The 25620-nt window shown below is 44.8% G+C and overlaps 1 protein-coding gene across 4 annotated transcripts in view; it reads left to right on the forward strand.

The window, feature by feature from the left end:
- Positions 1-25620, forward strand: part of man2a1 (mannosidase, alpha, class 2A, member 1) — a 273921-nt gene that overhangs the window by 55159 nt on the left and 193142 nt on the right. For all 4 annotated transcript variants that reach the window (XM_078566067.1, XM_078566076.1, XM_078566084.1 and 1 more), the window contains 2 exons: positions 4001-4172; positions 19311-19438. In XM_078566067.1, the coding sequence (XP_078422193.1) occupies positions 4001-4172; positions 19311-19438 (300 nt within the window). The remainder of the gene's footprint in view (positions 1-4000; positions 4173-19310; positions 19439-25620) is intronic.

The raw sequence follows: 25620 nt of genomic DNA on the forward strand, positions 1-25620 counted from the left end.
CATGTCTACAAATCACTACTTTCATAACTTTTAACAAATTCCTAAAGTAATCTCCATTAAGGCAACAGCAGCCCATAGACTTAACCAAACACCGGGCAAAGCATTTTCACCTTACGAATTCAAAATGAGGTTCTTTTCACTTTGGTTCCTGTGGAGACGTTGGAGGCTTACAGCTGCCTTCTGATCTCACATTGCCTCTGCTCTGCACACCCGAAAACTGCTGAAGTTATACCTACCACTGCCCTTGAATGTAAATTCTCATTGTATCACCAGCCTTTCCTAACAATAAAGCCCCTTTCTTAGTACCAATTTTATTAGTAATATAAATATAATATAAACATATTGCTTGGTATCTGCTATATAGGTGTCAGTTTTCACCCCACTTCTTGAATGCTCTGTTCAAAAAATGCAAATGCACGTTATCTCTGTTACATATCAAAACTAGTGCACATCAAAGCACCCAGACTAGCTGGCTTTAATCCAATTAAGACACACTCACAGACTAAACCTCTATTTTAAAAGAAAAATATTTTCCAATAATATATACATTAATAGCTTCAGGACAATATATTTATAGAAACTCTTACTATCTGTTTTTATATTTCTGGCTATCTTTCTCTCGTACTCTAATTTTTCCCTCATTAATCTTTTAGTCATCCTTTGTTGTTCCTTATATTCTGCACAATCTTCTGGCCTTCCACCTTTCTTTGCACAATTATATACTCTTTCTTTAAGTTTGATACTGTTATGACATAGCATTTGATAAAGGCTGAGTTATTTAAAATCCCAGAGGGAAATTTTAAACAACTGTCATAACCTATATTTTCAATTGGTATGTTTGAGATGCAGCTCTAAATTCAGGAATAAGACCACCAGTTCTCGAGAGGTTTTTATATCAAACTACATGAGACATTGATTAATTTACACAAGTTCTGCAAATTACTACTATCATAACTTTTAACAAATTCCCTAACTAATCTCCACTAAGGCAACAACAGCCCATAGACTTTAAGCAGACACCAAGCAAAGCATTTTCACCTTACAAATTCAAAATGAGATTCCTTTCACTTTGGTTCCTTTCCAGATGGTTGTAGGCTTACAGCTGCTTTGATGTTACATGTCTCTGCCCTGCACACACAACTGCTTTCTGTTATACCCAGCACTTCTCTTTGAATGTAAGTTCTCATTGTATCATCAGGCAATTTGAACTCCACCTCTTCTAACAATAAAACCCCTTTCATGGTACCAATTTTATTCATAATATAAACATTGCTTGGTCTATCCTAGTTAGGTGCAAGATTTCACCCCCAGTCTTTGAATGCTTTATTCAACAAAATATTAATGTCCTCTACCTCTGTGTTTACATTTGAAAACTACTATACATCAAAGCATTCAGACTAGCTGGCTTTAATTCAGTTAAAACACACATAGACACACCCACAGACTAAACCTCTATTTTAAAAAAATAATTTCCAATAGCAATATATACATTAATAGCTTCATGACAATACTACCTTTAACCTTTCTAGTTAACCACAGATGGTGTGTCCGTCCCTTGGACTTTTTCTCCTTGGAATGTATCTATTCTGTGCGTTCTGGAATATCCCCTTAAATGTTTAGCACTGCATCTCTATTGATCCATCCCGTAATTCACTTTAGCCAGCTCTGCTTTCATGCCCTCATAATTGCCCTTATTTAAGTTTAAAAACATAGTTTCGGACCCACTCCTCTCTTCATCAAACTGAATATAAAATTCAATTAAATTATGGCTGCTGCTACCTAGGGGTGCCTTCATTATGAGGTCATTAATTAATCCCATCCTGTTGCATAATACCAGGTCTAGTATAGCCTGCAGCCTGGTTAGCTCCAGAATATGCTGTTCTAAGAAACTATCCTGGAAACATTCTATGAACTCCTCACCTAGGCTACATTTGTCCAGCTGACTTTCCAGTCTATAGTTAGATTAAAAGCTCCCATGATTATCGCTGTGCCTTTCTAACGAACTCCAATTATTTCTTCCTTTATACTCCATCCTACCACGTAGTTACACGACTCCTATATGTGACTCCTTGCCTTTACCATTTCTCATCTTTACCCAAACCGTTTCCACATCCTTGGGTCATCCCTCTCTATTATGCTAATACCGTCATTAACTAACAGAGCCACCCCTCCACCTTTTCCACACTTCCTCTCCTTCATAAATGTCCTATACCCTTTAATATTCAGGTCCCAATCCATGTCCTCTTGCAGCCATGTCCCTGTAATGGCTGGCAAATCGTACTTATTTATTTCTATGTGCGCTCTCAGTTCATCTGTTTTGTTTTGAATGCTTCGTGTATTCAGATACAGAGCCTTTAGTTTTATCCTTTTATTCTTTTTATAACCTCTAGTCTCATCTGTTGATTTACTGTTAGATTTGTACTCTCTATCCCTTCCTGTCATGGTCTGTTTCTCATTTCCCGTAATAATACCTTCCTCTTTTGCCGTGCCTCTACTATTTGATTGACCACATCTTCCCAAATTTGTACCCTTGCCACCACTACTTATTTTAAAACACTCTCTACTTTCCTAGTTATGTGGCTCTCAAGGACACTGATCCCAGCACAGTTCAGGTGTAGACCGTCCCAATGGTACATATCCCGCTTCCCCAGTATTGTTCCTAGTGCCCCACGAACCAGAACCCACTTCTCCCACACCAGGCTTTGAGCCATGCATTCATCTCCCTAATCTGATTTGTCCTATGCCAGTTTGCACATGGTTTAGGTAACAATCCCGAGATTATGACGTTTGTGGTTCTGCTTCTTAATTTGGCGTCAAGCTCCTCATAATGACTATGCAGAACCTCCTTTGTCCTGCCTATGTCATTGGTACCAACATGGACCATGATGATTGGGTCTTCCCCCTCCCATGGCAAGTTCTTCTCCAGCCCCGAGTAGATGTCACGAACCCTAGTACCAGGCAGGCAACACAGCCGTCTAGACTCATGCTCTTTGCTACAGAGAACAGTGTCAATCCCTCTGACTATACTGTCTGCTACTACCACCACATTCCTTGTAACTCCCCCCACTTGAATGGCCTCCTGTACAACGGTGCCATGGCTAATTAGCTCATCCACCCTATAGTCTCCACTCTCACCCAAACAAGCTGAAAAAACTTCAAACTTGTTGGACAATTCCAAGGGCCAAGGCTCCTGCACTCCTGCCCTCTGGGCCCCCTTACTTGCTTCACTTGCAGTCACACCCTCCTGTCCCTGACCACTGACCAAATCAGAAGACTCTATCCTAAGGGGTGGGACTGACTCCTGGAATAAAGTGTCCAGGTAACTTTCTCCCTCCCTGGTATGCACTGCAGCTGCAGCTCAGCCTCTAGCTCAATAACTCAGAGCCAAAGTTCCTGCAGCCGCAAACACTTACTGCAGATGTGTTTGCCCTGGATGACACCAGTATCCATGATCTCCTACATCCTGCAATCGCAGCATATCACCTGTCCTGCCACCTCCAATATATGTTAATTAATTAATAATTGCTAATTAATTAATTATAATTAATAAAGCCTACCCTCCCAATGGGTTTCGGCACTGCCAGTAAAATTTACAATACTGATAAAACAATACAGTACTTACAATACTGATAAAACTAATAATACCAGTTACTGGTTTATCTTTCCTTTTGCTGCACTAAAGTGGAAATTAAATACTGGAGGCTGAAAAAAAATAGAGGCAAAATTACCCCCATCCTTCACCGAACTCCTCACTCAGCACACTTTAGTTCTTCCAGTGGACCTTACCTAAGGCACCCCTTTCCCGCTATGCATTGAATTCCTACCTTGAACCAAATTCCTAAATATACTTACTCAGGCTGAAGTCTGCCCTCTCTGACCATGTGCCCCTATCAGTAAAGCTTATAAAATGTTAAGGATATTAGTAAATATGCAGAACTTTTGAATGATGCTGAATTGAAATTAATAACATTTTAAGATTCATGTTATTAATTGTTGCCAGGTTGGCTGAAAACATTTGATGAATACTACAGAGATCAGACCCAACATATCCTGAACAACATGGTGGTGAAGCTACAAGAAGATGTTCGCAGGAAATTTATCTGGTCTGAAATTTCATTCTTCTCAAAATGGTGGAGCACCATAGATAGCCAGAAGAAAGATGCTGTCAAAAGGTTAGCAATTATCAAAAAACAATATCAGCTTAATGCTATAATATGACTATGATAAATGATGTACAATTTTAGGAGCTTCTAAGCATTGGCCATGTCAGTTATCCCAGGTAAAATATAGCTGAAAAGTGCAACTTATTTTTTGCCATATCAGTTTCTGATATTTTAGAGCTTGCACTATGGATTGCTCAGACTTTTGATTGGGTGGGTTGTTGAGATTAGAGTTAATAGTCCGCCTGTTCCAATTATAGTTTTATGGAGAAGTTCTGCAGCTGGTCATTGGCTATGTGCTCTCCAGCTTTGTTGTCCATAAAACACCAGTCTTGGCTGAATAAATGTCAAGTTATAATCAAACAAATGGAACTCCCAGGAATTATTCAAGGTCTGTTGGATGATATGCTATTTTATTACCTGGGCCTGAAGAAACAACACTCACTTTCAGCTCCATTCCCAATACTCTTCCTGTGTGAAATGGGTGATATTACAGAGGGTAATGCATCACAAAAATTCTTGTGCTGTACTCCCTTTATGTGTACATTTTAAAAAATAATGTTCACCAGGACTCTGACGAACATTAAAAACCTCTTACTTCAACAAATATTTATTTTTAATAAAAATAAATATTCTTGTGCGCCTGTACCTCACTGTTGAATTCCCATTGAGGCTAAATGCCACACTGTCCTAGGGTGGAATTTTCCATTCTGAAACTAAGTCTGGTTGCAAATGGGAAAATGCACCTGGTTCCCACTGGGCAGGGTGGGTCAACACACGCAATCTTCCACTTATTAATCATGCATCCATGAGGAGCTCAGCAAATCTTGTGGGGGGCATGGGCAGGAAGTCGCCCACATCAGCGTTACCTCATGGGGTCAAAGGCCTTGATGCCATATTTAAAGGGCACCTGGACAAACATTCACTCATTGCAGGCCAGGAACTCCACTCTAATCCTCCAGAGTCCTTGTGCTGCAGCTCTTACTGCAGAAGCTGGCAGCTATGAGCAATCACATCCTGGGACATAAGAGGATGCCTCCAGCATTGGCTTTCGCTCATCTCTAAATAAGAGCGCCGCCGGAAGTACACCCGTGGTCAGGCCAATGCTCGCCATCGCAGTGGTCCATGTTTGCCAGCCTCTTGACTTTATAGAGGCCCCGTTGACTCTTGCTGCTGAGGCCCTTGCTCCTCCTGGCCCTGTGCCAACCTGCAATGGCCCTCCTTCTCCATTTGGATGTGAGCCGCTACAAATGCAGGGTTGCCTGCAGCCTGCATCATCGACTCCTCAGTGGATGTGTGAATGAATTGAAGTGATACATTATGTCAGCATGACCTTTACAGGTTTCCTTCCATCTCAAAGACAGCAGGCAAATGCTATGCTCTTCACCTGGCCTCTGTCTAGACATAGCATCCCCACCCCACCTCTTCCAGGTAAAGGACGTCCTGGAAGACCAGAGATGGGTGTTCCTCCTGTTCATACATGAATATGTATGATGACATTGCTCTTTGACCAGGGTAATGAGAGCCATGTGCAAGAGCCCTCAAGCAGACACTTTTCCACTTGTCTCCACTACCCTGAAACTCTAAAGAGAGATCATTGCCTTGGCAGCATAGAAAGGCTAACCATATGATCCTTTGTTATCCATCAGCCTTCATCAGGAAGGATGGAGGTTTGGAGTTGTGACTTGGCTGCCCTCCACCAGCTGTGCCCCTTGGAAGCATTCCACCTCCCTCCTTCCTTTCATCCCTGCCTCTGACTGCAGCCGATGGCAAATGCATGGCAGCTTCATATCTTGTTGGGATCTCGATGTTATGAGATCCATGAATCAGAAATAAACCTGCTGCAATGCGGGCTTGCATACTTGCTGCAATGTGTGCCACCATAGAGAGAAGAGCACAAGTGAGCATCTTTGACATCCAGTTGCCTCATAATTATTAGGGTGTCCCTTTAGTCGACCACGTGCTGACTTTGAACTCTAGCCATTCAAACAGTCCATCCTCCCAACTTGAGGGATCTCACTGATTGACTTACTGTGTGGTCAAGGGTCAGTTTAGAAAAATGGTGTGCATCACCTTTCAAACTTGCTCCACCACCTTCTACCCTCACCCTGTCACCAACTTCCACTCCCCTCTGTCACCCTTGAACCTCCCCCCTGTTATTCTGGATCCTAATACGATCCACCACCACATGGCTTTCCTCCCTCAGAGCTGACATCCGTACCATCCCCATGCCCACCCTGATTCTATCCTCTCTTGTTATCCGAGCCACCTGTCTTGTGCCCTTCCTTAAACCACCCGATGAGACTTTCACCTACCAGATTCTCATCCAGGACCTGCCACCACACCACATCCCACTCTCCCCTCTGACTGTGACTGTTCCCTCCTATCAGCAGTACCCTGAATTCTCCCTCCAGGACTCTACCATCGATACCACCGACCATGCCCCCTAAGACACTCCCCCCACCCCCCCATATCTTTTGCCTGACATTGCTGCTCCTCCCCCTGGCACTCTCCCAACCCTTACTCCGCAAGTGTGCCTCCCACCTCCAGCCTTCGCTCCACACTTCTACCGTACCACCCCTCCCCCCACACCCCCCCCAGCCTTCGCCTGCCTTTTTTGTCCAGCCTTGTCACAGCGTTTGCTAAAGTGTCTCAATGTGAGTGAAGTTATGCGAGGACCCCAGGGAGGAGAAAGCAACATTTATGGACCTCAATGTCATGGAAGAGGTGAAGCTTGCCATGTGCATGCCACTGATATACGGTTGTAAATCTAAATGTTCTAAATTCTTGCTAGTGGGGAATGTAATTTGGAGGGGGAGCTTAATTCCGGTGAGGTGGCCTATTAATTAACTTAATTTAATGAATGAGATGCTAATACATGCAAATGGATTCTTGACAATGTTCGTCAAGAAAGTCGACCTGCTTTTAACCCACCTTGAAAGTCGGGAGACCAAATTCCTACAGTTTATCCCGCCGTCAGGAAACAGATTTTTTGCCTCCCACCAAATTAAATGCCCCCATGTACCAAGATTCCCACTGCTTGCAGGAGTGGAAAATTCAGCACCCAGTTTCTGCTACCTCACTGGTCTACAGTTGGGTTTCAGCTTTTGCTGTTGGAAAAAAATATTTTGATTATTGTAGCCTATGTTGATTTTCAGGAAAGTTACCTCAAGAGGTTGGCATTCATGCTTTACCTTGTCTTCTGCATTAAAAAAAAACAAATTCCAGTCATTTTCCGTGTTTGAAAATTTGTTGTCCCAGTGATTTACATTTTCAGTAATTTCACATTGGTGCACCAGAATTGAGGAGCATCAAAGAGGAAGTATTACATGCTGTGTGAATGTCTGGTCTTGCTGACAAAAACAAAATCATAAGCTGGTACTGTACTTCACTAGTTTGCGTCTTTTTATTAATTAATGGTTATGGGAACCTGCATAAACTCCAAGTTCAGGTCATGTCATGTTACAGGCCTCTTACAGAAATAATGTTACAAGCTTTTCAAATATGGAATAAACTATTTATAAGTAAGTTTAATAACATTTTTCCATTTTGATGATTTCTTTTAATAGCTTTATGTTATGTGTCTTGTTTTCAGTCCTAAATTCACAGTTTAGTGAACAAACTAAGATGGTGGTTGAAAAATTTTCAAAGAATATTTTGAATATGTTTATCAGTTTCCCTTTTTAATTAGCACATTTTTCTTGTTACTCCTTTTTCAAATTTAAATCTAAAATAAGAGCTTGCGCCTCTACTCTGTTCTACAGGTGGAATTGTCTCAGGTTTGCACTAAGTGCAGGAGCGGGTGGGTAAAAAGGATGTTTTACCCACCAGCCGCTATGGTGGCTTCTCATGCCGTATCATCCCAAACTCACCGCATTAATTATGGATTCCCAGGAGACACATCGTTTCCATGGCAGGCGAGTTCTCATTCGCCCGCCACGCCATCACCTCACCGCTTCATCATGCTGGGTGCCATATTTAAAGTGAAGCCATGTGCACACCTCTCAGTGCTTCCAGCCCAAGAATGTTGCATGAAAGGCAAGAAAACTGCAGCCCCCCCAGATTCAATGACACGCCCCTCAAGCACCTTTCGGACGCAGTGGAGGCCTGCCGTGATGTCCTCTACTCCTGCTCTGGCCACAGGATGGGCAGCAACATCAATAATCCGGCTTGGAATGCGGTGGCATTGGTGGTCATTGCCAATGCCCTGCAAAAGAGGACAGCCACCCAGTGCCGCAAGAGGATGAATTACCTCCTCCGGTCGGCCAGGGTAAGTCACTCTTCTCATCACTCTCAACTCACACACTCACAAACCCATCACTCATCCGCAGGGTCCTCACTCACTGCCAGTTCAAGGGACATCACCATTCACGCACACCTTCATTGTCCTCAACTCGTCCATGGGACCACTCACCATCCACAGATGCCAGGCATACTTATCATCTGGCCTGGCAGGCATCCTGCTTACATCCTCTCCATCTCTATTCATGCAGGACAAGCTAGCACACAACAAAAGGGAAAGGTTGCAGACTGGTGGACAAATGCCTGAAATCAAGGTTCTCACAGACTTTGAAAAGAGAGCCATCCAGCTGGCCGGCGGGGATCTGGACCATTCCTGTGCTTACAATGAGGTTGGCAGTGCTCTACCAAGTGAGGATTTCAGCAGTGCAACATCGATCAGACAATCATGTTGTGAGTGATGTGTCCTGTTTCACAGGCCACAGCCAAGCACTAATTATCTCTCCTTGCTTTCGCAGGCACATCTGGGAAACTGCCAAGAGAGTCCATGACCCAGGGCCTCTAATCAAGCCCCAAGGGAGGCTCAGAAGAGGAATCCGCTGGAATCCTCCCTGAAAGTCCATAACAGCACTCACCCACACACTCCACCAGCGCAGAGACACACACCTCGGTGGGACATAGCTTTAGAGCAGCCTCGGGATCACAATCTGGTGAGCTCATTGCACTTACCCTGGCACTCGGAGCACTGCTGGAGGCCAGAAAATTGCTGAGTCCAAGTCAGATGATGAGCCTCTGGACTTGGTCATGTCACAGTTGCTGGAGCTGCAAAGGCAAGCTTAGGAACATTGGGAAGGGATGTCCGCTGCATTCCTCAAATTGCAAGGCATGATGGAGGAATCCATCCGCCTTCAGGCTGTGGTGATAGCGCTGGCGTGCCAACACACTGAGGCCAACACTGGTAGGATGGCATCTGCCATGGAGACCTTGGTCTAGGATGTCGCTCCTGCACTGCTGCGTGGGCTGAACTCCTTTGTCATTGCTGCCAGAATGTCGTGGGCAGGCGTCACAGAGTTCTGTTATTCTCTCTGTGTGTTCTCATTACCTTTAAGGTGGGGCTGGCCCCCATCTCTTCAGCATCTGTGACCAGTGACGCTGTTCTCTTGAAGGGCCCAGGTGCTGAAGGCGGACAAAGGATCAGGTGCTTTTAAATTTTTGTGGCTGCTTCTCCATGGTATGATCCTGATCGCAGAGCGTAAGCGAACTGCCCTCGGACAGACGGGAGTGAGATATTCTCAGAGCCTATGTGAAGATCTGTGGAGTGTCCTCACTGCATGTCATCATCATCCTCCTGCAATTGAGCAACTATTAGGGCCTCCACTGTCTCTCAATGACAGGAGCATTATCACAGAGGGTATGTGCACTGCCATAAGCCAGAGTGGAGTCAAACATTCATAGATGCAATATTAGGATCCATGGTCTCTCCTCACTGCATGTTGTCATCATCCTCCACAAATCTAGTAGCTAAGAGGGCATCCCAAGCAAGCCTGTCTTGTCTGGCCAGTGCGAGGGCCTCATCGCCATCATGCCTCATCGCCATCGTCTTCGCCTTCGAGGACCTCCTCACCCTCATCATTGTTGACGTCCTCCTCATCAGAGGAGACCTTCAGCTCCTACACCACCTCCTCAGCCTGCTTCTCTCCCCGTTGCAGTGCCAGGTTGTAAAGGGCACAGCAGGTGACAATGATGTGGGACACCCTCTGTGAACTATATTGAAAGGCTCCACCAGAACCTCAGGCACCAGAACCTCATTTTCAGCGTCCAGATGTGAGTTGCAGTATGAGCCTTATACCTTTGCTTTGCTGCAGTCTGAGGCTGCTGCACACATGTCATCAGCCACGTCCCCTGCGGGTAGCCCCTGTCTCCTAGGAGCCAACCCTGCAGCTTCTGTGGACCCTGGAAGACGTCAGGGACCTGTGACTGTCTGAGAATGTAGGGGTCATGGACACTCCCTGGAAACCATGCACAGACCTGCAGGATGCATTTGTGGTGGGCATACACCAGCTGCACATTCAGTGAATGGAAGCCCTTATGGTTGACATAGTTGACCCCTTGTTGCGACAGAGTCCTGAGTGCCACATGGGTGCAGTCAAGCTTGTGGGAAACCCGAGACCTGGGCAAATCCAATTGCTCTTGCATCCTGGCTCTCTTGGTCCCGGGCAAAATGCACAAAGTTGTGTGCCCTCGCAAAGATGGCATCCATGATATCATGGATGCATTTATGAGTGGAAACTTGTGATATCCCACAGAGATCATCTGTGGAGCCCTGAAAGGAGCCACTGGAGTAAAAATTGAGCCCTACTGTCACTTTCACGGCCACAGGCAGTGGATTCCCTCCATGTCCCTGAGGTGCCAAATCCTGCAGTAGCTGGCAGATGTGACCGACCAGTTCCCTAGACATGCGCAATCTGCGGCGGCACTGGTTTCAGTCATCTGCAGGAATGAAGGGCGGCGTCTATGGACCCTTAAGCAGCATGTGCGGGAGCCCCATCCGCCCCTGCTTCCTGAGGGTGCCGCTCTTCCCTCTGCACAGCCAGTTGCCTCCGTCGCTCTGTTCTCCATCGTCTCCGCTCTCTCTGTGCCATGAGGCATAGAGCTAGTTCACCAGGCTCCAATCTCCTGATGTACTCCTTCTGCAGGGTGAAAGAGAGAGGCGTGTGGGTTAGCTTGGGTATACTAAGAATCTTTCTTGGTTAAGTCTGACCTGATGCTTCCCAGAGAGTGCTGGCCACCACTTGGATAGCTAGAGTTTAATGCGCTGTGTGGCTGCCCGAAAGCCCAACCACACCCGCCCCACTCCCATCTGATCGATTGGTGTGCTCTCAGCTCAGGTGCAAGCATCTCCTAACCCACACTGCAAGGTTGCACTGTTAGCTTGAACCATGGGGGAGACTGGTCTAAACCAGCATGATGACATTGCTGTGAGCGCTTCCACCAGTGACAGCTCCACAACCAGCTTTAGCAAGGAGATTGTAGAATGTGCGCAGTCGTCTAACTGTTCTATAGTCCGCTAAAACACACACTAGTTTGCAGGCTGTGCCCAGGGGGTGAAAAACTCTGGAGCACTTGTTGGCACTTGCATGCCCCTCCGTTGCTTGAGTGAGCAGAAAAGCTAGAGACCCAACTCCGCTGCATCTGAATTGTCTCAGCTGCGGACAAAAGGTCACTTTATACAAGATTCCCCTAATGCGTGGCTGCTTCCCTACCCCATACCCTGCATGTGCTTGTGCACTAACTTCAACCACAGGGCAACCCTTGCCCTGCCACCCCCCCCCCCCCCCCATGCGCCTCAACCGTAGAGCAGCCCTTGCTCCCCCACAAGTCGCCTCAACCGTAAGACAGTGCTTGCCCCCACCTCCAATGCGCCTCAACCACAGGGCAGTGCTTGCTCCCCCCACCAAGTCACCTCAACTGCAGGGCAGCCCTTGCCGCGCCCCCCCCCCCCCAAATTTGCTTCAACCTTGAAGTCCAACAAGCGACCCTCGTGAGCGCTGCGCATCGTTATTCACCTCCAAGTTCCCCTCAAAGTGCAGCCTGCCAATTGCATGCCTTATATATGCTGTTGTGAAACACATCAGTGTGAGTGGGCGGACGATCCAAAGGGTGGGGATGATTCATGTGGGTAGGCCTTATAATAATATGCAGCTGTATTACAATGAAGTTTCCGACATCTGATGGCAGGAAACACGGCCCGCCATCGATGAGCCGCGCGGACAATGTGGTGAAGCTGATTTCTGGCCTTCTCGCTATACTGTCTCTTCACGCCGCCAGCATGCCTGACGCCAGCGGGCACGGAAAATTTTGCCCTACATCCCTCTTCTTTTATGATACCCCTTAAAACCTACAGCAACGTGCTGTTTGGCACTTTTTAATGCTCATTTATATTAATTACTCATTTTCTTAAATTATGAATTTATTGCTTTGACATTAATGTTCATGTTTTCTTCATAACCTTTTTTGAAATTTATGTTTAATGTTGTGCCAAATCAGATCCCAGACAGCTACTGCTGGGTTTTTGTTGAAGAGGATTGAGAGGCGCACAAGAAGTATGATTGCTTCTGGAGGGCTGGCAAAAGGTGTTATTTTTGCTTCCATGGAAACGGGAACTGTTGGAAATGCTCAGCATGTCTGGCAACATTTGCAGAGAGAAACAGAGGCCACTAACCCTTTATCAGAACCGGTGCAGATCGTGAACCTGAAGCGTTGATTCTGTTTCTCTCTCTGCAGATACTGCCTGTCCTGCTGAGTATTTCCAGCATTTTCTGTTTATATTTCAGATATCTTCTATTATATTCTCTTCTATTATATTATATATCTTCAGATATCTATATTCCAACATCCTCAGTTCTTTGCTCTCCTATTATATGATCCATGCTGGGCATTTGTAAATGTGGTTAGTTTCAATTTAAAATGAAAACATATGTATCATTCAATGCAAAGTATAATTTTTCTGTTAACAATGTTGCTATTTTTTAAACTTGGAAGTGAAACCGGGAGTCATGCGCCAATAAAATATGCCACTATTAGTTCAAGGTATTCTCATTTGTACATTGGATTGTTGTTTGCGGTGCTTGAGCTTCAAGTCTTTTGGATTTTGCTGTCCAGAAATTGCATAGGACCAGGTTCAAAGAAGCGGAGCTGGTTGCATAATATGAATGACCAAGTTGTGTGTAATTGTCTGACAAAACCGTGGTTGGTAAAGTGTATCATACTGAAATCTAAGCTTTCTTTGGGCTTTATAAATAGAAGCATAGAGTACGAAAGCCAAGAAGTTTTGCTAAAACTATATAAAACAATTCAACCCCACTGTGACTATGGTTTCCAATTCTGGGTATCTGAAGGGTGTGAGGCGAAGGGTTAAAACAGGGTGGGAGCAAATAAGGGCCCCAGAAACAGGAGAAACACCAGTGCCCATGATTTCTCTCCCTGGCTCTGACTGTGCCACCACCTCTGGTGGATCTGACCTGCCAGTGGGAGTGGGCATACCCAAGGATAGTGGTTAAAGAATTTGGAACTGTGGATAAAAGGTATGATTTGTTGAGCATTTGTTGCTTGACTAGAGGACAGCTCTTCCAAAGTCTTCAGATCTTAGTGAGGAGGCATTGCAGGGTTGACTGCATTGGGTGAGTCTTTGTCATATCCAGTGCTTAGGTCGATGCTGGGTGGTCCACCTGGCTTCATTCTTTGACTTCTTTGTAGCACTTTGATGCAACAGAATTACTTGCTAGGCCATTTCAGAGACAACCATTGAGAGCGTGGAGTGACAGATATGCCAGACTGGGTGAAAGAGGGCAGATTTCCTCAAAATCACTAGTGAACCTGATGGGTTTTTGAAATCCAGTGGTTTCATGGTCACCATTGCTGAGACTGGTTTTCTAAAGCAGATGTTATTTAATTAATTGAATTCAAATTCCCCAGCTGCTATAGTGGGATTTGAACTCATGTCTCAGGAATATTAATCCAGGCCTCTGCATTACTAGCTAGTAACATTACCGCCATGTTACCATTATATCATCCTTACACAGACTGGAGAGAAATATAACTAAATAAAATTGCAGGAGGTGGCAAAAATGAATGAAATCAATTGCCGAGAAACTTGACAAAATTAATTAAATTAACTGGATCTTTAGAATTTAGCAAAATTAATTAAAGATGTAAACCATCATTGACTAGGGTCTGAAATGGCAAAATAAATTAACAACCCGATTGCGTTGGGGAATTTATGTATGGAATCTGACCTCAAAGACTCAAGGGGGAGCTGTGAGGAATGCCAAGGTGTACAGCAAGGTGGATGATTGATTGGAAATGGAGCTGAGGGTGATGAAAATAGGAGCATTGTCAGGCAGTCAGAGATGCCAATGCTTTAAGGACCTGTGCCGAGTTAGAGGTAACAAGGCAAGAATCAAGTGGATTGTCAGCCAGCAGCAGTAGGTAAATCGCTACAGACCAAAATTGGGTGCATGCACATAACAGGCCAAATTAGCTCATGGATGGAAGAGAGAGGTAGACCACATCCAGAACAGAAGCCATGGCAGGCAGCAGAAAGGGCTTATAGGGCAGTTGCAGAGAAAGGCTACAAATGATAAAACAATAGGGAATGGTAAAGAACAGTAAAATTACAACATTTATATTTAATATAAATGAAATTTGAAAGATCAAATAAGCCTGGAGTTTCCACATAACTTACATGCAAATATAAGTATAATCTTGATGGAATCAAATTTAATAGCGCTAAAGATAATGGAATTTTAAGTGCTAAGTGAGTTGCACCCTTAACTACTTTACACAGGATATTCTGTCATCATTTATGCTTGTTCAGAAATCATACGTCCACAGCAGTCTCCATCCACAAAACTCTTGATGGCCTTAGGTTAGAATGGTGTATTTCTGCCAATTGTGACCAATGTTCGGGGTGTTCAATTTGTACCCAGATACTTGGGTGCATAGATACCTGTGCTTACAGGAATCTGCAGTGAGCAACAGCTGATTGAATCCTGGGCAGATCTGTTTCTCCTTCTGTTGCTGCTATAATTACTTCAAAAGTGTCAGCTGTGGCTCAGTTCATAGCACCCTCGCCTTTGAATCAAAGGGTTGTGGGTTCATGTCCCACTCCCGGAAACCAAGAACTGTGATTGTACTCGAAAGAGTTGTAATCTGTGACTGTTGATAACTCGAAAGAGTTTCATTTTAAATTAGCCAAAATTAAGTCAGTTGATCTACCTTGGTATATACAAGCTGTGACCAGAAGTCAGTTGAAGTCTTATGTTCTCGTGTCATGCTCTGCTACTGCAATTAGTTAATTGACAGTCAATTGAAGCCAATTAAAAAAGTAGGACTGAGAGCATCAATCTGTCAAATGCTGAATGACTCATTTTCTCACAATTCTACTCATGAGTATGATGCTGGAGGATGCTGTGTGTCAGTCTTGGAGCAATTGTGCTGATATTTAGGAGATTCTGTGGGTGTTCTTTTGTCAGTGGCATGGTGTTCCTGACAGCAGAACAGGAAGTATGCGCCATTTCCACTCTCTTGCTTTTTCCTGTTTCCATGCATAATTACAATTAAAACTTAAAGTGCTGGCGGCATGCACGAGAAACATGTGCGATTCCTCAGCGGTGAGGGTGTTGGTCAGTGGTGAAACCTGCCGTCAGCTAACAATGTTGCAGCTACAGTCAGGCTATAAAGAACCTCCTGGTCAAACAGGGAGATTGTGCATCACGGCCTAAACTTTCCTGTCCAATTCCATTGCCATTAACATAAGACTTATTGAGAGCGCATGGATGGCTTGAGTGTTTTTCAAATTTAAATTTCAATTGTAGATCATTTACATCACATTAGTTTCACTCTAGTCATGTGTGTGCATCAATATTTGTCAGCTTAATCAGAAATCTAAATGTACTGGCATGCCTAATTGTTAACATGCATTGATGGTTACAAAGGAGTTGGGGATATTTCCTTTTTGTGGAAGAAACAGTGTTGTGTTTTTGCGTTCACTCTTTATTGAATGTTCCTGTTAATGTCTAGTGTTGTACTCGCCACTCTGTGGGACATGGTTGAATTTGCAGGCTCAGCTGTACCTCCCTTCTATACATTTTAAAGGACATTGTCCGAGTTCACTCTCAGCAGGGATAATTGAAATGTTGGTGAACTCAAAGCCCTGTAAGGACCCTGTCAGTCAACACCCTGAGAAGGACGCACATTTGGACAGTACTGACCCCACACTTTAGGGCCCCATTTTCTTACATTGATTGACCGTCCCCACCACACCCAGGATGCCAGATCCTCCCCATTTCATTCCTCCATGCCCCCGACCCCATCCTCTGTCCTCCCTTGGATCCCTCCTCCCCATCTCCATGCCCCTGACCCCAACCCCCTCACTCCTGACTCACCCTTGCTGGTCCCGAGCCTCCGTACAAGCTGCCATTCTCCTCCTCTCTTCCCTTGTGTTGTAGAGTTCGACAAAGAAAACCGCTGACCTCGCACATAACTGTACAAAGCCGACCAGTGCACGCTATGTGCCTGGCTGACTTTATCTTGAAGGTTAGACTTTATTAAAAAATGTTTCAAGCTAATGAGTATTTATGACATGTAAATGTATTACAAGTACAAACCCACCATAGGCTGCCGTGAGGCCAAACATGCTGCAAACATGCCACTGATTTTATCTCTGAATCTCAACATGCTGTCCGGAGGTCGAAATTACGGCTCCTGCCTAATTCAATCACCCCGCACACCACCTTTCCCACTCTTGTGAGCTCCTTATTATTCCCTCCCATATGTTTGGGCATATGCTAATGAGTTTATGTGGAAACTTCAATGTAACCTCAAAAACAGGCACCATGTGCAGCGTATTGTGCATTTTGCCAATTACATGCCAAATTCAAATTTAAATTTTAAATTTAAAATTACTTCAAAATAATTTATCTGAAGAGATAAATCATTGTGGAAAAGATCCATGTGGAGTCAGAGTTCTGAGTAAAGGCCCATGTGTTTGTTTTGTATCTGCATACAGACTCGAACAGTTATACTATTCTAGTACACCAGGTTGTCACATCAATAGGAAATCCCTATTAAAAGTGTCACTGCGCTGGCATCGCTAGATTTAGTTGTGCAAACAATTTCATATTTTAATCTCCATAAGACAAATTGACGCGTAACAGGATATAAAGATTTTAATAATATGTATATGTTTGCCTGTTTAAATACTTGTGCAAACAGCCTTTTGTTTATTTCATCTTGCTTTATTATAGTTGATTTTAATAAGTGGATTGCACTGTACAGGATTTTTTTATATCTGCAATAGCAGATCAAGTTGTGAATGGTAGAAAATATATAAAACTTATGTGATGTGGACTTCACTTATCCTGTGTTCATAGCGTTAGTAGTGTGTGTTCTTAAGTCTATCATTACCATTTTGTACAGTACCTCTATTGTGTCCGTGGTGGATTTTAATATACTGAAGCAATCACGTTTTTTGTTATATATCTTCAGTCAAATGTAGATTACTAGGTAAATTGTACATCCTTAGGTTTATACCTCATTCTGTTTTAGATTGTTTAATGCATAAAATATTATTTATACCTCCCTGTTTTGTTTGGACCGACTTTTTACGTTCAATTTGCTACTAACAAGACTGAAGAATGAATATTGAAATTCTAGTTCATAAGTTTTTAATTCTTTTAAACGAATGGACCTAACTATTTGAAGTGCTCCGTGAAGGTGATCCACAGTAGATTATTTTTTGTTTGAAGGTCTACTATCATGTGGCTCATCCATCTAGTTGTATGGGTTTATCAGGGTTTTCTGAGTGGTGTAGCAAGGAGGAGAAATATCAACTTCTTAAAAATGTATAACAAATTTCTTATGAGCATATTATTTTTCTGTACATAATGGGAGATAAAATCAATAAAAATTACTTCTGCTAGATTTGCCATGCTCTTTATTTGCATTGGATTGCAGAATTTTCTTTTATTCATTCATAGGATGTGGGTGTCACTGGCTAGACCAGCATTTATTGCTCATCCCTAATTGCCCTTGAGAAGGTGGTGGTGAGCTGCCTTCTTGAACCGCTGCAGTCCATGTGGCGTAGGTACACCAACAGTGCTGTTAGGGAGGGAGTTCCACGATTTCGACCCAGCAACAGTGAAGTAACGGTGAGATATTTCCAAGTCAGGATGGTGAGTGGTTTGGTGTTCCCATGTGTCTGCTGCCCTTGCCCTTCTAGATGGTAGCAGTTGTGGGTTTGGAAGGTGCTGACTAATGGGCCTTGGTGAGTCCTTGCAGTACACCTTGTAGATGGTACACACTGCTGCCGTTGTGCATCGATGGTTGAGGGAGTGAATGTTTGTGGATGGAGTACCAACCAAGATGTGTATTTTATCCTAGTAAGTATTGAACTCGAGTGTTGGTGAAGTGGCACTCATCCAGGCAACTGGAGAGTATTCCATCACACTCCTGACTTGTGCCTTCTGGATGGTGGACAGGCTTTGGGGAGTCAAGAGGTGAGCTACTCACCGCAGGTTTCCGAGTCTCTGACCCGCTCTTGTAGCCACAGTATTTATATGGCTAGTCCAGTTTAGATTCTGGTCAATGGTAACCCCCAGGATGTTGATAGTGGGGGGTTCAGCGATGGTAATGCCATTGAATGTCAAAGGGCAATGGTTAGATTCTGTCTTGTTGGTGATGGTCATTGCCTGGCACTTGTGTGGTTTGAATGTTATTTGCCACTTGTCAGCCCAAGCCTGGATATTGTCCAGGTCTTGCTGCATTTGGACATGGACAGCGTCAGTATCTGAGGAGTCGCGAATGATGCTGAACATTGTGCAACCATCAGCAAACATCCCCACTTCTGAGCTTAAGATGGAAGGAAGGTCATTGATGAAGCAGCTGAAGATGGTTGGGCCGAGGACACTACCCTGAGGATCTCCTGCGGTGACGTCCTGGAACTGAGATGATTGACCTCCAACAACCACAGCCATCTTTCTTTGTGCGAGGTATGACTTCAACCAGAGGAAAGTTTTTCCCCTGATCCCCATTGACTCCAGTTTTGCTAGGGCTCCTTGATGTCACAGTTGACAAACGCTGCCTTGATGTCAAGGGCAGTCACTCTCACCTCACCTCTGGCACTGGCAATGTAATTGACAGATAATTTAAGGATTACTTTGTCTTCATAATTAAACAGTTTTAGAAGTCAAATCAAACCACATGCACTTGCTATCTTTTAGATGTTTTGATAAGTATTTCTTAATCCCCAACTAGTTGTCTTTTTAAACCATGGCCATAGAGGCACCATTTAATTTTCACAATGTGTATGCTTGCTGTGAAATTCTAAACTTTCAGTTTATTTCTTTCCAGGCTTTGTGAACTGGGCCAGTTTGAAATAACAACAGGGGGCTGGGTGATGACTGATGAGGCTAATACACATATTTATGCAATGATTGACCAGCTGTTTGAAGGACATCAGTGGCTTGAGAGGAATTTAGGTGGGTCTTTTCACAGATTTTTCTTGCATATATCCTGCATTTTATAAATTGACAATTGGTCTGTGTTTCTGTAGGTATGATCCATGTCTCATCTGCACTTCTGAAGCAGCAATCAATTCACAATCAGTTTAATTGTAAAATGATCTTCTTAATTGGTGTGCTAGAGGATCCTTTATTTTTCCTGAAATTAGAAATGTTGCTGTTGTAACATAAAATATTTTAAAGTATAGTTAAACCGAATTTATAATTGAGAATGAGCTGGAAGATCTTTTAAATCTATAGCAACCCTCTTTCCCTTGTCCATCAAACTAAACATTTCCCCTACCCAAGACCTAAATACACTTTTCTCTATTTCCTTCCTACTTCCAGCATGCCCTGTTAGAGCTAATCTTCTGCTCATGTATTGTCTTGCAGCCATCACCCTCCTCCACAAGAAAACACATCCCTGACGACTTTGTCCTTTTTTTCAATTCATTCATGGGATGTGGGCTTCACTGGCCAGCATTTATTGCCCACCCCTAGTTGCCCTTGAGAAAGTGGTGGTGAGCTTCTTGAACTGCTGCAGTCCATATGGTGTAGGTACACCCACAGTGCTGTTAGGAAGGGAATTCCAGGATTTTGACCCAGTGACAGTGAAGGAACGGCAATATATTTCCAAGTCAGGATGGTGGGTGACTTGGAAGGGAACTTCCAGTTGGTGGTATTCCCATCTATCTGCTGCCCTTGACCTTCCAGCTGGTAAGTGGTTCTGGGTTTGGAAGGTGCTGTCAAAGCAGCCTTGGTGAATTCCTGCTGTGCATCATGTAGATGGTACATGCTGCTGCTGCTGTGCGTCGGTGGTGGAGGCAGTGAATTTTTGTGGGTGTGGTGCCAATCAAGTGGGCTGCTTTGACCTGGCTGGTGTCAAGCTTCTTGAACGTTGTGGGAGCTGCACTCATCCAGGCAAGTGGGGAGTATTCCAACTCACTCCTGACTTGTGCCTTGTAGATGGTGGACAGGCTTTGGGGAGTCAGGAGATGAGTTACTCTTCACATGATTCCTAGCCTCTGACCTGCTCTCATAGCCAGAGTATTTATATGGCTAAAATCAAAATACTGCGGATGCTGGATATCTGAAACAAAAACAAAAACAAAAATACCTGGAAAAACTCAGCAGGTCTGACAACATCTGCGGAGAGGAATACAGTTAACGTTTCGAGTCCGTATGAATCTTCTTCAGAACTCAGAAATATAGAAATGAGGTGGAATATAAGCTAGTTGAAGTGGGGTAGGACAGGTAGAGCTGGATAGAGGACCAGTGATAGGTGGAGGCAAAGAAGAGATTGCCACCGGGGGGGGTGAAGGGAAGATGTGTTTGGTGGTGGCATCATGCTGGAAATGGCGGAGGATGATCCTTTGAATGCGGAGGCTGGTGGGGTGATAAGTGCGGACAAGAGGGACCCTATCATGGTTCTGGGAGGGAGAGGCAGGTGTGAGGGCAGATGCGCGGGAGATGGGCCGGACACGATTGAGGGCCCTGTCAACCACCGTTTTCCACCCACTTGTCCTCACCCTTGTCCTTGTCCTCACTTATCACCCCACCAGCCTCCACATTCAAAGGACCATCCTCCGCCATTTTCACCAGCTCCAGCATGATGCCACCACCAAACACATCTTCCCTTCACCACCCCCCGCCCCCCGGCGGCATTCCGCAGGGATCGTTCCCTCCAGGACACCCTGGTCCACTCCTCCATCACCCCCTACACCTCAACCCCCTCCCACGGCACCTTCCCATGCAACCGCAGAAGGTGCAACACCTGCCCCTTTACTTCCCCCCTCCTCACCGTCCAAGGGCCCAAACACTCCTTTTAAGTGAAGCAGCATTTCACTTGCACTTGCCTCAATTTAGTCTACTGCATTCGCTGCTCCCAATGCGGTCTCCTCCACATTGGAGTGACCAAACGCAGACTGGATGACCGCTTTGCAGAACACCTTTGGTCTGTCCGCAAGCATGACCCAGACCTCCCTGTCACTTGCCATTTCAACACACCACCCTGCTCTCATGCCCACATGTCCGTCCTTGGCCTGCTGCAATGTTCCAGTGAAGCTCAACGCAAACTGGAGGAACAGCACCTCATCTTCCAACTTGGCACTTTACAGCCTTCTGGACTTAATATTGAATTCAACAATTTTAGATCATGAACTCTCTCCTCCATCCCCATCCCCTTTCCGATCCCCCTTTTTCTAATAATTTATAATTTTTAACATTTTTTTAATATATATATTTTTCTTTTTCCACCTATTTCCATTATTTTTAAATGCATTTCCATTCATTGTTTTATCTCTACCTTTTAGCCTATTTCGATGCCTTCCCCCCACCCCACCCCCACTAGGGCTATCTGTCACTTGCTTGTCCTGCTTTCTACCCTTAATGTCATCATTAGCACATTCCTCAGCTAATCTCACCACTGTCAACACCCCTTTGTCCTTTTGTCTATGACATCTTTAGCAATCTCTTCTTTGCCTCCAGCTATCACTGACCCTCTATCCAGCTCTACCTGTCCCACCCCCCTTCAACCAGCTTATATTCCACCTCATTTCTATATTTCTTAGTTCTGAAGAAGAGTCGTACGGACTCGAAACGGTAACTGTATTCCTCTCCGCAGATGCTGTCAGACCTGCTGAGTTTTTCCAGGTATTTTTGTTTTTGTTATTTATATGGCTAGTCCACTTCGGCTCCTGTTCAATGGTAACCCCCAGGATGTTGATGGTGGGAGATTCATGATGGTAATGCAATTGCACATAAGGGGGCGATGATAGGGTTCTCTCTTGCTGGAGATGGTCATTGCGTGACGCTTGTGTGGTGCGAATGTTACTTGCCACTTGTCAGCCCAAGTCTGGATATTGTCCAGGTCTTGCTGCATTTGGACATAGACTGCTTCAGTATCCGAGGAGTCGTGAATGGTGCTGAACATTGTGCAATCATCAGCAAACATCTACACTTCTGACCTTATGATGGAAGGAAGGTCATTGATGAAGCAGCTAAAGATGGTTGGGCCGAGGACACAGCCCTGTGGATCTCCTGCAGTGATGTCCTGGAGCTGAGATGACTGACCACCAACAACCACAACCATCTTCGTTTGTGCTAGGTACGACTTCAACGGGCGGAGAGTTTTCCCCCTGACTCCCATTGATTCCAGTTTTGCTAGGGCTTCTTGATGCCACACTCGGTCAAATGCGGCCTTGATGTCAAGGGCCGTCACTCTCACCTCACCTCGGGAATTCAGCTCTTTTGTCCATGTTTGAACCAAGGCTGTGATGCGGTCAGGAGCTGAGTGGCCGTGGTGGAACCCAAACTGGGCATCAGTGAGCAGGTTATTGCTAAGGAAGTGCCACTTGATAGCACTGTTGATGACCCCTTCCATTACTTTACTGATGATGGAGGGTAGACCGCTGTGGTGGTGATTGGCTGGGTTGGATTTGTCCTGCTTTTTATGTACAGGACATACCTGGGCAATTTTCCACATAGCTGGGTGGATGCCAGTGTTGTAGCTGTATTGGAACAGCTTGGCTAGGGGCGCGGCCTGTTCTGGAGTGCAAGCCTTCAGTACTACTGCTGGAATATTGTCAGGCCCCATAGCCTTTGCACTATCCAGTGCCTTCAGCCGTTTCTTGATATCACATGGAGTGAATCAAATTGGCTGAAGACTGGCATCTGTGATGCTGGGGACTTCTGGAGGAGGCCGAGATGGATCATCCACTCGCCACTTCTGGCTGAAGATTGTAGCAAATGCTTCAGCCTTACCTTTTGCACTGATGTGCTGGACTCCTCCATCATTGAGGATCGGGATATTTGTGGAGCCTCCTCCTCCAGTGAGTTGTTTGATTGTCCACCACCATTCACGACTGGATGTGGCAGGACTGCAGAGCTTAGATCTGATCCATTGGTTGTGGGATTGTTTAGCTCTGTCTATCATTTGCTGCTTATCCTGTCTGGCATCCAAGTAGTCCTGTGTTGTAGATTCGTTTTATTTTTTGGTATGCCTGGTGCTGCTCCTAGCATGCCCTCCTGCACTCTTCATTGAACCAGGGTGATCCCCTGGCTTAATGGTAATGGGAGAGTGGGGGATATGCTGGGCCATAAGATACAGATTGTGTTTGAGTACAATTCTGCTGCTACTGATGGCCCACAGCGCCTCATGGATGCCCAGTCTTGAGTTGCTAGATCTGTTTGAAAGCTATCCCATTTAGCACAGTGGTAGTGCAGCACAGTGGAGGGTATCCTCAATGTGAAGGTGGGACTTCATCTCCAGAAAAACTATGCGGTGGTCACTCCTACCGATATTGTCATGGACAGGTGCATCTGCAGCAGGCAGATTGGTGAGGATGAGGTCAAGTATGTTTTTCCCTCACCGCCTGCCGCAGACCCAGTCCTCCAGCTATGTTCTTTAGGACTCAACCAGCTCGGTTAATAGTGCTGTTATCGAGCCACTCTTGGTGAAGGACATTGAAGTCCCCCACCCAGAGTACATTCTGCACCCTTGCCACCCTGAGTGCTTCCTCCAAGTGGTGTTCAACATGGAGGAGCACTGATTCATGAGCTGAGGGAGGTATGTGGTAATCAGCAGGAGGTTTCCTTGCTCATGTTTGTCCTGATGCCATGAGACTTAATGGGGCCCGGAGTCGATGTTGAGAACTCTCAGAGCAACTCCCTCCCGACTGTATCCCACTGTGCCGCCACCTCTGCTGGGCCTGTCCTGCGGTGGGACAGGACATATCCAGAGATGGTGATGGTGGTGACTGGGACATTATCTGTAAGATATGAATCCATGAGGATTACTATGTCAGGCTGTTGCTTGATTAGTCTGTGAGACCGCTCTCCCAATTTTGGCACTAGCCCCCAGATGTTAGTAAGGAGAATTTTGCAGGGTTGATAGGGCTGAGATTGTCATTTCCGGTGCCTATGTCAATGCTGAGTGGTCTGTCCAGTTTCATTCCTTTTCCGAGACTTTGTAGCAGTTTGATACAACTGAGTAGCTTGCTAAGCCATTTCAGAGGGCATTTAAGAAACAACTGCATTGCTGTGGGTCTGGAGTCACATGTAGGCCAGACCAAGTAAGGATGACAGATTTCCTTCCCTAAAGGGCATTAGTGAACCAGATAGGTTTTTACAACAATGGTTTCATGGTCATCATTAGACTTTTAATTCCAGATTTTTATTGAATTCAAATTCCACCATCTGCTGTGGCTGGGTCTCCAGAACATTACCCTGGGTCTCTGGATTCCTAGTCTAGCAACAATACCAGTACTCCCATCGCCTTCTTGAAACCCAACACCTCATCTCCAATCTTCCTTTCTTTTCTAAAGTCCATGAATGTTATGTCACCTCCCAGTTCCGTGCTCATCTTCATGAAATTTGATGTTTGAATCTCTCCAGTCAGGTTTCCATCCCTGACACAGCACTGAAATGGCCCGAATCAAAATCATAAATGGCATCATCTGTGACAGTGCCCATAGCGCACCATCCTTTACTGCCCTTCTTGACCTCTCTGCAACTTTTGTATTCTATCTCACACCAAGTTCCTGTTGACATTACTCGCTAGCTTACATTGGCTCATGGTCATCCAATGCCTCTGGTTTAAACTTCTCATACTTGGGTTCAGATCCCTTGATGAATGGCTCCATCCCTCCTTCTCTGCAACCTTCTCCAGATCTTCAGCTCTCTCAGAACACTGAATTCCTCCAAAACAAAGTTTCTTTGTGGGCGAAAGACACTTAATACATTACTGTTACCTATATTTCTATTAGCCAGCAGGTAGCCCAGAGTGTAATCATTATGTTTACCCAAAAGTTAGAAAAATATTTGAAATATTAAATACATGTGGAACTTGTCTAATGAGTGCTTAAGGGTCCTTGGAAATGATGGGATGGATAGGGTTGGGGCCTGAGAATTTATATTTTGAGGACCTCTTTACTCTGGCGACCAAATTGCAGTTCACTAAAAGGGATTTGGTTCTTAGGCTCAAAAATGATTAACCACACCAATAAATAGATTAATTCAAAGAATTGTTTATTTGGCATGTCTCCACATGCACATATCTGCAGACAACGGCTTGAGGCTTAGATGCTGGATGCTTTTCACACTTGTGTTAGATCTTAAAACACCTGCCCTTGTACACAGACTTCTCTCCTTTATACATATTT

Source organism: Cetorhinus maximus, chromosome 2 (genome assembly GCF_964194155.1).
Source record: "Cetorhinus maximus chromosome 2, sCetMax3.hap1.1, whole genome shotgun sequence".
In the NCBI taxonomy this organism is placed as follows: Eukaryota; Metazoa; Chordata; class Chondrichthyes; order Lamniformes; family Cetorhinidae; genus Cetorhinus; species Cetorhinus maximus.